At 37.7% G+C, this 13,719-nt stretch overlaps 1 protein-coding gene across 3 annotated transcripts in view; it reads right to left on the minus strand.

Moving 5' to 3' along the window:
• The window catches only part of LOC114651134 (probable ubiquitin carboxyl-terminal hydrolase FAF-X), a 420,397-nt gene that overhangs the window by 205,909 nt on the left and 200,769 nt on the right, over window positions 1-13,719 (minus strand). For all 3 annotated transcript variants that reach the window (XM_051926098.1, XM_051926097.1, XM_051926099.1), the window contains exon 11: window positions 5,792-5,896. In XM_051926098.1, the coding sequence (XP_051782058.1) occupies window positions 5,792-5,896 (105 nt within the window). The remainder of the gene's footprint in view (window positions 1-5,791; window positions 5,897-13,719) is intronic.

Here is a 13,719-nt window from a genome sequence, read left to right on the forward strand (position 1 = left end):
AAATTAAATTTGAACAGCATCGATCGATATTACAGACTTATTGGTCTGATACATTGCTTAACATATATTTTAAATTACAACGTTTGCGATTTGCTAATTACATTGTTACAAATTGTGATTTCGATTTAAAATCAATTGTTCAGCCCTACAAGTGAGCTCAGTAATTGCAATTGGACTGGTGGGCCAAGGAAGACCTCCACTGTCAATGACTGAAGAATCCCCACTATGGTAAAGAAAAATGCCTCAAACACCTGTGACATGGATCGGAAAGAGTCTTCAAGAGGCAGGTATGTATTGGTCAGAGACTACTATCTGCATACGTCTACACAAACAGAAATACAGAGGCCACACTGCAAGAAGCCAAACCACTAGTTAGCCACAAAAGCTGAACGGCACGCGGACAGATGAGAAAAAACGTTAACTTGTATCAAGAGTGATGAAAGAGCAAAGTGTAGAGCTGAAACAGAACTTCCCAAGATGTAAAGCAGGGGTCCTCAATCACAGTCCCGGAGGGCCACAGTGGCTGCAGGTTTTTATTCCAACTAGTTTCCTAATTAGAAACCAGTCCATACTCATAATGAAACTTGGTATTGAACTATTTAGCTTGTTAATGCTTGCATTCATCCAACAGCAACTTCAATTGCACTGTAGAGTTTCTTTCTGTGAGAACATTATCCATGTGTTTTGTGGACCAGAACAGATTTAAACTTAATAGTCCACCCAATTCCCCTCTCATTCATTTCTAAACATTTTTAATCACAGATACTTCATTAGCTGGAGAGCTGCTGGTTTATTGGTTATCTGCATCTCATTATTAACTAATGTCTGATTAAGAAAACAGGCAACAATTAAAACTTAAATGCAGCTGCTAAAATCTAAAACAGGCAATTAAGATTCTGAATGGTAACAGGAAAGACAACTAAAATTAAGCCCAAAAAACGTATTGCTTTAGTAGTAAATAAAAGGGTTCTAATTAAGAAATTGGTTAAAGTGAAAACCTGCAGCCACAGAAGACCTCCAGGACTCTAATTTAGGACCTCTGATCTACAAAGTAAACTAAACTTTGTCTTTGATGAATAAAGGCACTATCAAGACATAGAGTTAAATACCAACTTTCATCATCAGCAAGAGTTCTAATTTGGACACTGGCTGGAATGAAAACCCGTAGCCACTGTAGCCCTCCAGGACCGTGATTGAGGACCCCTGATCTAAAGCATACCTCCTCATCTGTTAAACATGGTGGTGGGGATGTCATGTCTTGGGCATGTATGGCTGCCAAAGGAGCTAGCACACTTATCTTCATTGATGATGAAACTGATAACAGCAGTTGCACAATGAATTCTAAGGTGTACTGCCAAGGCAACACAGAAGTTTTTCAAAGTTAAAAAATGGAATTTAACGGCCAAGCCAGTCACCTGATTTAAAACCAATTGCAAATATCAGTGGTGACAGGGGGGGGTATCGTTTTCTAGTACCACATTCTAGTTTGAAGTATTCTGAAATAATATTAATAGAAATTGAAGCATCTGGACTAGTATTTTGTAGTTTGATCCATGCACATATATTCAGACCAAACCCAAATTTCCCCAATGCAGTGAAAAGGTATTCAACCATATCAAATGCTTTTTCTGCATCCAACGATAATATCTCCAGGGTGTTAGATTTTGTGGGTGAGTATATTACATTAAACAGGAGTCGAAGATTGGAAGCTAAGCTACTGCCTTTAATATATCCAGTTTGGTCTTTTGATATTACAGAAGGAAGCACTTTCTCAATCCTTCTCAATCCCCTGTCACCACAGCTATTTGCAGTCGCCACTGACCCACTGGCAGTTCACTTTCGAAATGCTTATGAGATAAAGGGGATTATCAGAGAAGGACCTGAACAGAAAATATAATTATATGTAGATGATATGGTACTATATGCATCAGATACACAAAATACTGTGCCTGCATTCTTAACAGCACTAGCAGAATTTCAAAAGATTTCTGGAGCCAGAATTAATTTGAATAAAAGTGTGCTCTTTCCATTAAACTCTCTAGCACACAATATTAGATTGGACACCTTCCCTTTTATCATTGCAGATGAGTTTAAATTTTGCTGTCTGCTTGGAAAAACTTCAGCAAGACTTGCATAGATGGTCTACCCTTCATCTTACTTTAGCTGGAATAATTAACATGTTTAAGATGAATATCCTACTTAAGCTTCTTTATCTATTTCAAAGCATTCCCATTTACACTAACAAATCATTTTTAAAGAAGCAAGATTCAATCATAACCTCAGTCCTAGTAATCTGGTTAATATGTGACTGAAAGTTTAAGCCAGAGTCAGTGATTACACCTAAATTCGCATTTGACTTTTAAACCTATAGGATCAACTTTATTTCTAATACCTTCACTATTTACATGTTTGCCAATCACTAAGATTTCCGTTTTGTCCAATAAATGCCAGAAGTGACTCTACACTCCTTTGGGATCTAGATCAAGGCCCTTAACCTGCAATTAATCCGTGCTGGGTAGGACGTTAATCTGCATCCAGCCCTCTCAAAACGTACACAGTTTTTAAAGTTTCGAAAACACACAGGAATAAATCACTTAGAGATTTGTACATAGATAATGCATCCTACTAACAATTACACTCCAAATTTAACTTTCCATCAACACATTCTTCCAAATTAAAAATTTTGCTAAACAAAATCTGCCCAATTTTCCTCACCTCCCACCTACTTCTATTTCAGAAGAAATACTGATCAGTCTTGAGGTCTCAAGACAGTATTTCTGTAATATATAAAACATTTTAAAGTCCCTCCCTTTCAAAGATCCCACAGTACAATGGGAAAAGGATCTCTTACTCAACACTTCAGAAAAGGAGTGGAAGGCAGCTGTGCACTGAATTCAGTCTAGCTCCATATGTGCAAAGCATACAATTATTCAACTTAAAATTTTTTATTGAGCACGTCTAACTCGTTTAAAATTGTCCAAAATGTTTCCAGGGCAAGATCCAACCTGTGAATGTTGCAATTGAGCTCCAGCCTCATTGGGCCATATGTTTTGGGCATGCACCAAATTAACATGATTCTGGACCAAAATCTTTAAAAGCCTTTCAGACAAACTGTTCTTGCCTTTACTTCATTATTAGCACATAGACTCATCTTGCTTAAATGGATGAATCCTAACCCACCTCTTTTAGGTCAGTGGGCAAGTGATGTTATATACTATTCAAAATTGGAAAAAAAATCTAATTCTTACTTAGTGGATCTGTTCAAAACTTTATATAAAAAAAAAAAACAAAAAAAAAAAAACTGGCAGGATTTAATCAATAATATTTTAGAATAAGCATTTAAATTGGGGAAAAGGATTTTCTCACCCTTTTTTTCTACTCAAAGTTTTATTTGGCTGTTGGCCTTGCTCTCTTTCTCATGGGTGGGGATTGATTTGAACTTAGTTTTGTCAAATTTGGCTTGCTAGCATGGAATATTACTTGCTTTTAATAAATTCAATGAAATGATTAAAAAAAAGAGAGAGACAGAAGCAGATACTCAGCACTTGGTGATGTCTATGAATTGCAGACTTCAGGCACTCATTAAATGAAATGAATATGCAACAAAGTACTAAATATGGCTGCTTTAAAATACCTATCATTGCTATGTCCCAAACATTATGATGCCCTGATATGGGAGGGACAATGTATAAAAAGTATTGTCATTTCAAAAACGTGTAACCAAAATGTATACAAATACTCTTACATTAAAGTCTGTAATGTGCACTTTAATCACTTAATTTTAAACTGTAGAACAGAAATGTAAATTAAGGAAAAATGTGTCATTGCCCAAACATCATGAAGGGTACTGTTAGTGTCTTATGCTTAATTGTGTTACTGTATGAGTTTTACTGTCTTAAATAATAGCCTAAGTTCTTGTCTATAAGCTGCGGCTTATCTAAGGAAAAAAGTTGTGAAAATGAAAAAATAGAATATCGGCTTATACATAAGTCCGGCTTATACAGTAATCCCTCCTCCATCGTGGGGGTTGCGTTCCAGAGCCACCCGCGAAATAAGAAAATCCGCGAAGTAGAAACCATATGTTTATATGGTTATTTTTATATTGTCATGCTTGGGTCACAGATTTGCGCAGAAACACAGAAGGTTGTAGAGAGACAGGAACGTTATTCAAACACTGCAAACAAACATTTGTCTCTTTTTCAAAAGTTTAAACTGTGCTCCATGGCAAGACAGAGATGACAGTTCTGTCTCACAATTAAAAGAATGCAAACATATCTTCCTCTTCAAAGGAGTGCGTGTCAGGAGCACAGAATGTCACATAGATAGAGAAAACAATCTCTAGCAAACAAATCAATGGTGCTGTATGGCTTTTAAGCATGCGAAGCACCGCGGCACAAAGCTGTTGAAGGCGGCAGCTCAAACCCCCTCCGTCAGGAGCAGAGAGAGAGAGAGAGTATGTTTTTCAGTCAAAAATCAATACGTGCCCTTCGAGCTTTTAAGTATGCGAAGCACTGTGCAGCATGTCGTTTCAGGAAGCTGCACAAAAGATAGCAACGTGAAGATAATCTTTCAGCATTTTTACACGAGGGTCCTTATCGTCTAGGTGTGCGAACAGCCCCCCTGCTCAATCCCCATACGTCAGGATCACAGATAGTCAGCGCAAGAGAGACAGAAAAGTAAGCAATCTAGCTTCTCAGCCATCTGCCAATAGCGTCCCTTGTATGAAATCAACTGGGCAAACCAACTGAGGAAGCATGTACCAGAAATTAAAAGACCCATTGTCCGCAGAAATCCGCGAACCAGCAAAAAATACGCAATATATATTTAAATATGCTTACATATAAAATCACAATTTAAATGACCGCTACGCGCGCGTGTTGACGCACTCCAGCCGCTCCAACCGCACCATGCGGGGAGTGAGAGAGATGCCAATATCTCACACTCTCTCCCCCCTTAAAGAAATTAAATGGGTGCGAGTGAGACCACTGACCTCCCTCCCTTCTATTAGTTATAGGTTATAGTACGTTCGGCTTATCCATGAGTCCGGCTTATCTATGATAAGATTTTATTTTAAAAATTCGTATGATTTTTGGTCTCCGGCTTATACATGAGTCCAGCTTATAGACAAGAACCTAGGGTAATTGAAAAACTGAAGGAAAAAAAAGAATGAGACAACAAGACTCACTCACTGAACAAGGTTATTTAGTAAAAAGTGCAGACACACTGAATTGTGATTAGTAATAAAAGGAGAAAGGTGTTGTTTGTAAACTTTAAAAATATTTGTGCAACAGAATCAGATATTTTTAAATAATTAGAAATTACATAAAATGCAGGTTATCATGGCTAGCCAACTGATAAAGTGCTATACATTTTATGCTGATTTCCTCTGTACTCAATTCACGTTTCTGCTGGTTACTGGGGTAATACAAAAAAAAATCTACAACTTATCATAAGAATGCAACAACAAAGGGATTAAATGATACCAACATTAAATCAGTTGTGTCTGTGGAATTTTTCCAGCAATAGCTATAGTAAAAGTGATTCTGTAAAATCACCTTTAAATAAATATTCAGCACTGCATTTTCTGAGACTTACACAACTTTTGGATCTTCTATTTATAACTTCAAATTCAGAATGGATTTTTTCTTACCAAACTGGAAAAAATCGTTTTTTAAAATTTAAACATATGCAATGTAACTTAAACAATGCTTAAACAATATAATAAAATAACCTTGATTAAAATATGCATCATTAATAATAAAAAAAAAAAAAAAAAAAAAAAAAACCTTACCTTGAAACAATCAAAGAGATGATCTAGCTGTTCAGGAGAAAAATCCCAAGCTAGTTTTGCAAGGAGGTCATGGACATTTTTGACAATTGCTTCATGCTTACCCGCCTACAATCACGAGTAGAAAGTTACATTAAAACAAAAAATTAATAAATACATTGTTTAACTTGCAAAATAAAAACAGCAGCAGTGGTTTCAAACTGTATTTATTATTGTCCTTCATCAACTGCAAAGTGTCTCATATTCTCCCCAAAGTGGAATGAAATTTAAACTTATAAAAACAATCCAACATATTTTATTACTAAATGTGCATGATACTAATTAAATTTTAAATCAATAAGGCCATTGCTATATTATTATGTTTGTCCCTGAAGTAATATGTATACTTCAAAACCTCCATCCATCCATTTTCCAACCCGCTGAATCCGAACACAGGGTCACGGGGGGGTCTGCTGGAGCCAATCCCAGCCAACACAGGGCACAAGGCAGGAACCAATCCCGGGCAGGGTGCCAACCCACCGCAGGACACACACAAACACACACACACACCAAGCACACACTAGGGCCAATTTAGAATCGTCAATACACCTAACATGCACGTCTTTGGACTGTGGGAGGAAACCGGAGTGGTCGGAGGAAACCCACACAGACACGGGGAGAACATGCAAACCCCACGCAGGGAGGACCCGGGAAGCGAACCCAGGTCTCCTAACTGCAAGGCAGCAGCGCTACCACGCCGCCCACTTCAAAACCTAAAATATACAAAAAAATGACATTATGACAACAAATGCATGGTAAGTATTCAAAATCACCTCTAAATATCAGCTGACAATGAAAAACACAGTTCATTAAATTGTATAATTTGAGATAGCAAAGACCCAATAATGATAAACTGCTTTGCAAAACAAGAGCACTGGCAAACTAAACCCTTTTGAAGAATGTTGACATTAAGCTAGTACAATCTGAACAGAAGCAGCATAAAGAACAAATTTCTTAAACCATTTTTAATATTCTAACTTTAAACAGCAAATTAGAACATCGATTAATAAGCTACAGTAAAAGTTTTGTGGTTGGAGTTGCACACCATTAAACACATGAGTGTTGAAAAAATGAAAAAAAAAAAGCTATATATTTTGTCAATTGCTGTTCAGTTGAAGTGTGTACTTAGACAAACACAGCATGAGTATATTGTCAGTATAATGACAAAGCGTTTTGTGTAACCAGTTCTTGGCAGCCACTAGGAACTTGTCATTACCATTCTCAGCATCAAGATTTTTGAACACAAACATTTTGCAAGCGCCCTTATTTCTATACAAAAAATTACTGCTGAAAATATTACAAACTTACAAGTGCACACCACACATGTTTAAGAAATAGCATATGTGCTAAATATACCTACATTACGCAATGAAGGGAAACATGTTTTGAAAATTATGCCACCTATCATACTAGCATATCCTTTTGGACACTGGGGCACAGCCTCGCTTTTGGGATGCAGTTTACATCTCATAATGAAGCTGTTTGGCATTATGACTGAACAGTTTTTCGCCTCAGGTAAGGTCAGTGTTCATGACTCCATGATATTAAAAAAAAAAAAGACAGTACATTTGGATTCACTGAAGCACAGCAAGGCAGAAATCTCCGTTATCCAAGAATCACATACATGCTCGACTTGCATCTAAAAAGAAACACTTGGATGATTCCCATACCTTTTGGAATAATGTTCTATGGACAGACAATTCAAAAGCAGAACTCTTTGGAAAACACAGGTCCTGTATCAAGCGCAAAGCTAATGACGTTTTAGACAATGAAAATATCATGGCCATAATAAAACATAGGGGTGGTAGTATGATTGTGAAGGGATGTTTAGCTGGTGCTGGACCAGGTAACTTGCCATTTTTAAAGGACCCACTAAATTATGCACTTCACCAGTATGTTCTTAAGGAGAATGTCCGCTTATCTGTCTATGACCTGAAGTTGAACCATAATTGGGAAAAGGAGTAAAAATTTACTCAAACCACAAAATCCAGTTACAACTGAATTGCCTAGAAGAGATAAAATTAAAGTTTTGCAGCGGCCTAGTCAAACTTGAACTTAACAGAGATGCTTTGGCAGGACCTGAAACAAGCACTTCAGGCTGTCAAACCTACCAATGTGTCTGAATTAAATTAGTCCTGCAAAAAAGACTGATAAATTCCTCAACATAGATGTGAAAGACTGGAATCAAATATTAAGAAGCACTTATTTATTATTATTGTTATTAAAGGTGTAGCCCAAAGTATTCAGATTATGAGGGAAAATGTTTTTGCATTGGTGAGCAGGGTGTTGGATAAATTTGGTTCTTGAATAAATAAGGAAATTATATAAAAACTTCATTCTATGTTCGCTTGGGTTTCCTGTCTTAAACACTGCATTTTTGCCTAAAGGCCTGATGTCATTCATTGTGTAACATACAACCCCAAATCAGAAAAAGTTGGAACAGTATGGAAAATGAAAAGAAAAAAAAAACAACAATGATTCTTAAATTTACTTTGACTTTTATTTAATTGTAGACAGTAAGAAACCATGCTCTGTCATGTTTTGTCTGGTCAACTTCATTGCATTTGTTAATATACACCCATTACAGCATTCAGGCTTGCAACACATCCCAAAAACAAATTGGTGACAAGGACACATTAGGGCCAGCAATGAGGTAAAATAATTAAATAATGACGTGATTTTAAACAGTTAATGTCAACAGGTGATTTTAATCATAATATGGTACAAAAGCAGTGTCCACAAAAGACTGTGTCAGTGAGGAGCAAAGATGGGCAGAGCATCTCCAGTTTGTCAGCAAATGTGTGAGAAAATTATTAGGCACTAGCCTAAGCTGAACACCAGTAATCTCTGATCCCTCAGATAGCACCGCATCAAGAACTGTCATTCATCAGTAGCTGGTATAACCACATGGGCAAGGAATTACTTTGGCAAACCTTTGTCAAACAGTACACACAAATGTCACTTAAAAAACTTTACTGTGCAAAAATTAAGCTTACTGTTAACCATATACAGAAATAGCGTTGACTTCTCTGGGCTCGGGGGTACCTGGGATTGACCATCACACAGTGGAAATGAGTACTGTGTTCAGACAAATCAGTATTCTAGATTATTTTTGGAAGAAATTGACGCTGTGTGCTCCTGACCAAAGTTGAAAAGGGAAATCCACATTTATCAGCAACAAGTCTAAAACCCAGGATCTGTCATGGTATGGGATTGTGTCAGTGCCCTTGGCAAAGGTAATTCATACTTCTGTGATGGCAGCATTAATGCAGGAAAGTACATTGGGACTTTATAGCAACATATATTGCATTCAAGATGGTAAGTTTCTTAAATGTAAACAATGATACAACACATTTGACGTTAGCCACAATCTTTTATTCAACACCTTGCCACAAGCACACACTCCCTCAAAAATCCCACTCACTTGAAATCTCAGCTGTACTATTCCCAATAGGGATGCAGAACTGTAATACCACGAATAGGAGCGCATAAATAAGATACAGAACTTAACAATTAACAATCTCATATCTCAATTTTTTTGTTCAAATAAACGGCAAAGCATTCATTTACGTCAACTGATATTCACAGTATAGTTAATACTGTAATACCCAAACTCCAAAAAAAAAAAAAAAGTTATACTAGTAACTTAATATGCCATATTCCTTCTTTAAGTGCTTTTGAAAGTACAAAAGGAGATGTCCTCAGAAAGCTGCTCCTTTGTAGGTGACCAGAAAACACTGGAATTTTTTTTTTTAATCTTGAATAAATTCTTTAATCCCACTTAACTCCAGACAAAGTCTTTTCTCTGATATTGGCTTGGTGGATTAAATCGCCTCTACCAAAGAGTAGCTGTCTGTAACACATATGACATGAAGAATTTTTTTCCATCAGTCACAGAATGTAAGCTGTGAAAAAAGTGTAGGAAGAAAGTTAGCACTATTAATGCCATCGACTATTCACTACTCTTTTGATTCTTTTGGACTACCTAGAAAGGGATGAGAACCATCCTTCCTTATCTATCAAGATAATGAAGTGTCCTGCTTGTGTGCAACCATCAGGAAGACTCCCAAGTGAGGTCTGGGTTTGAGTTGGCCATATTTCAGGCATGTCTCACAATTCCAACTATTTCCTTAAGTAAGGAAGCACACTCTGAATCCTTGTTTTTTGAGCAATGAAGCAATTTCTGTAATCTATCCACTGAAGCATGTACAAATTGCAGGTGAAGTTTTAACAAAGCTGTTTGTTTCTCTCCTGTACTCGTTTTCTGAGACTGCTAGAATCTCACTTTCACAATGGTCAATTTTTCCTTTATTATAGATGTTCATATAGTAGTGACCAGAGCTGGTTAATTCAAGAGTAACTGACTGATTATACATCACTGCTTTTTCATGTTCCATGTCTAAAAATGTTCCTGCTCTTCTGTTTCAATACTACTCTGCCCAATTTAAACTACTCTGTCTGTTTAATCTTGCAGGATTTTTCATTAGTTCAGCGCTGTTCTTTTGAGACCTTAAATATGGCATTATTAAATGTTAGAGCATTAACCAACAAGATGTTTTAAATTAGCCATCTTATTAGTGATAGGAAAATTTACTTTCTTACATTATGTGAAACATGGCTCACCTCTGATGGTGCGGATGTTTTAATTTAATCTGCACCACCAAAATTACAGCTTTACTTTTTCGGCTCGCCAAAGTAAAAAAAAAGGCTGTGGCTTAGCGAGTATTTATTCGAGCCAGTTAAAATGTAAAGATGTTGACTTTGGTGTGTTCGTGTCTTTTGAGTATCTTGCTGCTGTTATTCAAGGAGTTTCCCAGTCTCTAATATTGTCCTTGTATAGACCACCTAAATAAAATGCATCTGTCACTGAGGAATTCTCAGACTTGTTGTCAATTATAATTAACTAATTATGACAGGCCACTAATTGTTGAGTTTAATTTTCACATCAATAAACACCTGAATACAAAAGAATTCATGAATCCCCTGCACACGCTGGATTTAGTGATTACTAAAGGATTAAAAGATGGTGTGAGGCAAATCAATGATATTGTAGAAAATAATATTCTTAAAGTTGATGATTTGCGCATATATATTATATAAAGAGAATTATATATTCTGATGCACATTAGCATAGAAAGGGTTAAACTATCAAATGCCCTCACTTGTCTATTTTATTATTTTTCTCTTTGTAGCTGCTATGCTTAAAAACTATGCCATTGTTTTAAGAAATGCAGCCATGAGGGAAAACCAGATAGGCAATCCACTTCCATTTGCAGCAGCTGGGCCTCTGCCTCCCTTTTCTGCTTGCCTGGACAAGTGATGACAAGTCAAGGAAAATGCAGCTTATAAGAAACAGCATTATTGTTTTAGGGGCGTAACTGCCCAAACCTCTAGCCCAATATTTAATGTGTGGGTCTGCCCGATTCAAACTAACTGGTGGGAATCGATTGATAAATAAGTTTTGGACACCTGCACAGGGTATGAAGTAATGATGGCAGTTTCGGTCAGGTGATGGGCATTAGGTAATGATGGGAAGACCCAGGAGGAGGAGAGCATTTTGCATAATTGATAAGAATTGTAATCAATGTACACTTTCTGAATTTGCTAATTGCTCATTTCACTTGATTTGGGTCCGTGTATACATCATGCAGTAAAAATTCTGCCTTCCTGAAACTGTGTGCGCCTTCTTTGAGTGGCGTGTTTTTGCCACAACAATATTATTTAATGTAGAAACACGTACAGTATAGCTACAACTAATGAGAAGCATATTGTTATAAAACGCTATTTTGATTCATCTGTAGCTTCAAGGTTTGCTACCAATCTAAACAACCAGTCCATGCAGTAGTGCTTACTGAAATAGTGATAATAATGTAAACTAGCCAACCCGCGGCATTGCATACGCTGCATCATTATGTATTGATGGGTGAACACTTCCTGAAAGACACAGGCAACATACAATTGTCCGTGACTGAAAACTGGAGGACCGCCGCCGCGCCTCCACCTCCCAGAGCGAGGGATGGGGCTGGACGGCGGTCGGGCGCGGAGGGCAGAACGGGGGAGAGGGGAAAGACGCCCAGGGAGGACGCCCTTTCCGCCTCTCCGGAGAGAGGGCGGGGAAGCGGGCCCGAGAGGTTTCGGGTCCAAACAGTCCAATGACAGGTTAGCACAACCTGTAATGATCCTTCCGCAGGTTCACCTACGGAATTACAACTTTTACTTCCTCTAGATAGTTAAGTTCGATCGTCTTCTCGGCGCGAGGCTGCGAGCAACTGCGCCGATCCGAGGACCTCACTAAACCATCCAATCGGTAGTAGCGACGGGTGGTGTGTACAAAGGAAAGGGCAGGGACATAATCAGTGCGAGCTTATGACCCGCACTTACTGGGAATTCCTCGTTCGTGGGGAACAATTGCAAGCCCCGGTCCCCATCCCGAATGGGGTTCAACGGCTTACCCACATCTCTCAGCGCAGGGTAGACACACGTTGATCCATTCAGTGTAGCGCGCATACAGCCCCGGACATCTAAGGGCATCACAGACCTGTTATTGCTCAATCTCACGTGGCTGAAAGCTTAGCAGCTGCGATAGTTTTACACTCCTGTACATTGCGGTGAAAGCTGGTAACAGTCAGGCGGGTCAGCAGGCGTTCTCGTCCCACGGTCTTAGAGTTGGTGGGCGTGGCTCTGTGAGTTGTCGTCGTATTCCATGGTTTTAGAGTTGGTGGGCGTGGCTATGTCGTGCGTATAACATGGTTGTCTTGCGTGCCCTGGTCAGCTGCTTAGTGAATATATATATATATATATATATATATATATATATATATATATATATATCTATATCACACACACACAGATAGATAGATAGTAAGGTTGAAGATTTTAATACTAAACTGAGAGCTGCTGCTGACATAGTCACTCCTGAAAAGATATTTAAGAAATCCTCCAGCACTATTATGCCATGGAAGATCCCAAGAGTGTCTGATTTAAAGAAAACATGCCAGAGAGTTAATCGTAAATGAAGAAAAACTAAACTGATAGTTCACTATGAAATAATGAAGACTAAAATAAAGGAATATAACATAGTTTTTGTTCTCTAAAATTATACATAAAAATGCTGGTAATCCAGTTTTATTTGCTACTATTGATCCGTTACTAAACCCAGGTCACTCAATTGAATGCCTCCAAAAAACTACCAGTGAAACTTGTGAGGCTTTTGTTATACTTTTTAAACACAAAATTAATTATATTAGAAATAATATAGTACATCCCTCCAAAGCTGATCTATTACATCCCAGTATTCTTCTCCCATAATTCTTTCACCAGGATAGATTTATGCAGAATAATTTCTCAACTGAAACCCTCCACCTGCGCCCTTGACCCAAAACCAACAAGCTTTTCCAAAGTATCCAATGTGTTAATTGATAGTGTGCTTAACATAGTAAACTCATCATTATATATAGGGTCTTCCCAGACTGTCTTAAGACTGCTGTTGTTGTTGACCCCCTGCTCAAGAAAAACAATCCCGGCTCCTCTGTTTTTGACAATTTCAGACGTATTTCTAACCTGCCATTCTTTAGTAAAATTCTAGAAAAGGCATTTATTACACAGCTAAATAATCACTTGATTAAACATGCTAATCTTTACAAGTTTCAGTCAGGTTTAAGAATAAATCACAGTACAGAAACTGCACTGATTAAAGTAGTAAATGATTTCTGGGTTAATGTGGAGAGAGACAGCTTATCTGTTCTCATCCTCTTAGATCTGAGAACAACATTTGATACCACTGATCAAAATATTCTCATAAATTGCCTCAGTCAGTGGGTGGGCCCCTCTGGAAATGTCTTAAATTGGTTTGAGTCTTACTTAATAGTTAGAAAATTCTTTGTTAGTTGTGG

Source organism: Erpetoichthys calabaricus, chromosome 4 (assembly GCF_900747795.2).
Source record: "Erpetoichthys calabaricus chromosome 4, fErpCal1.3, whole genome shotgun sequence".
Taxonomy (NCBI): Eukaryota; Metazoa; Chordata; class Cladistia; order Polypteriformes; family Polypteridae; genus Erpetoichthys; species Erpetoichthys calabaricus.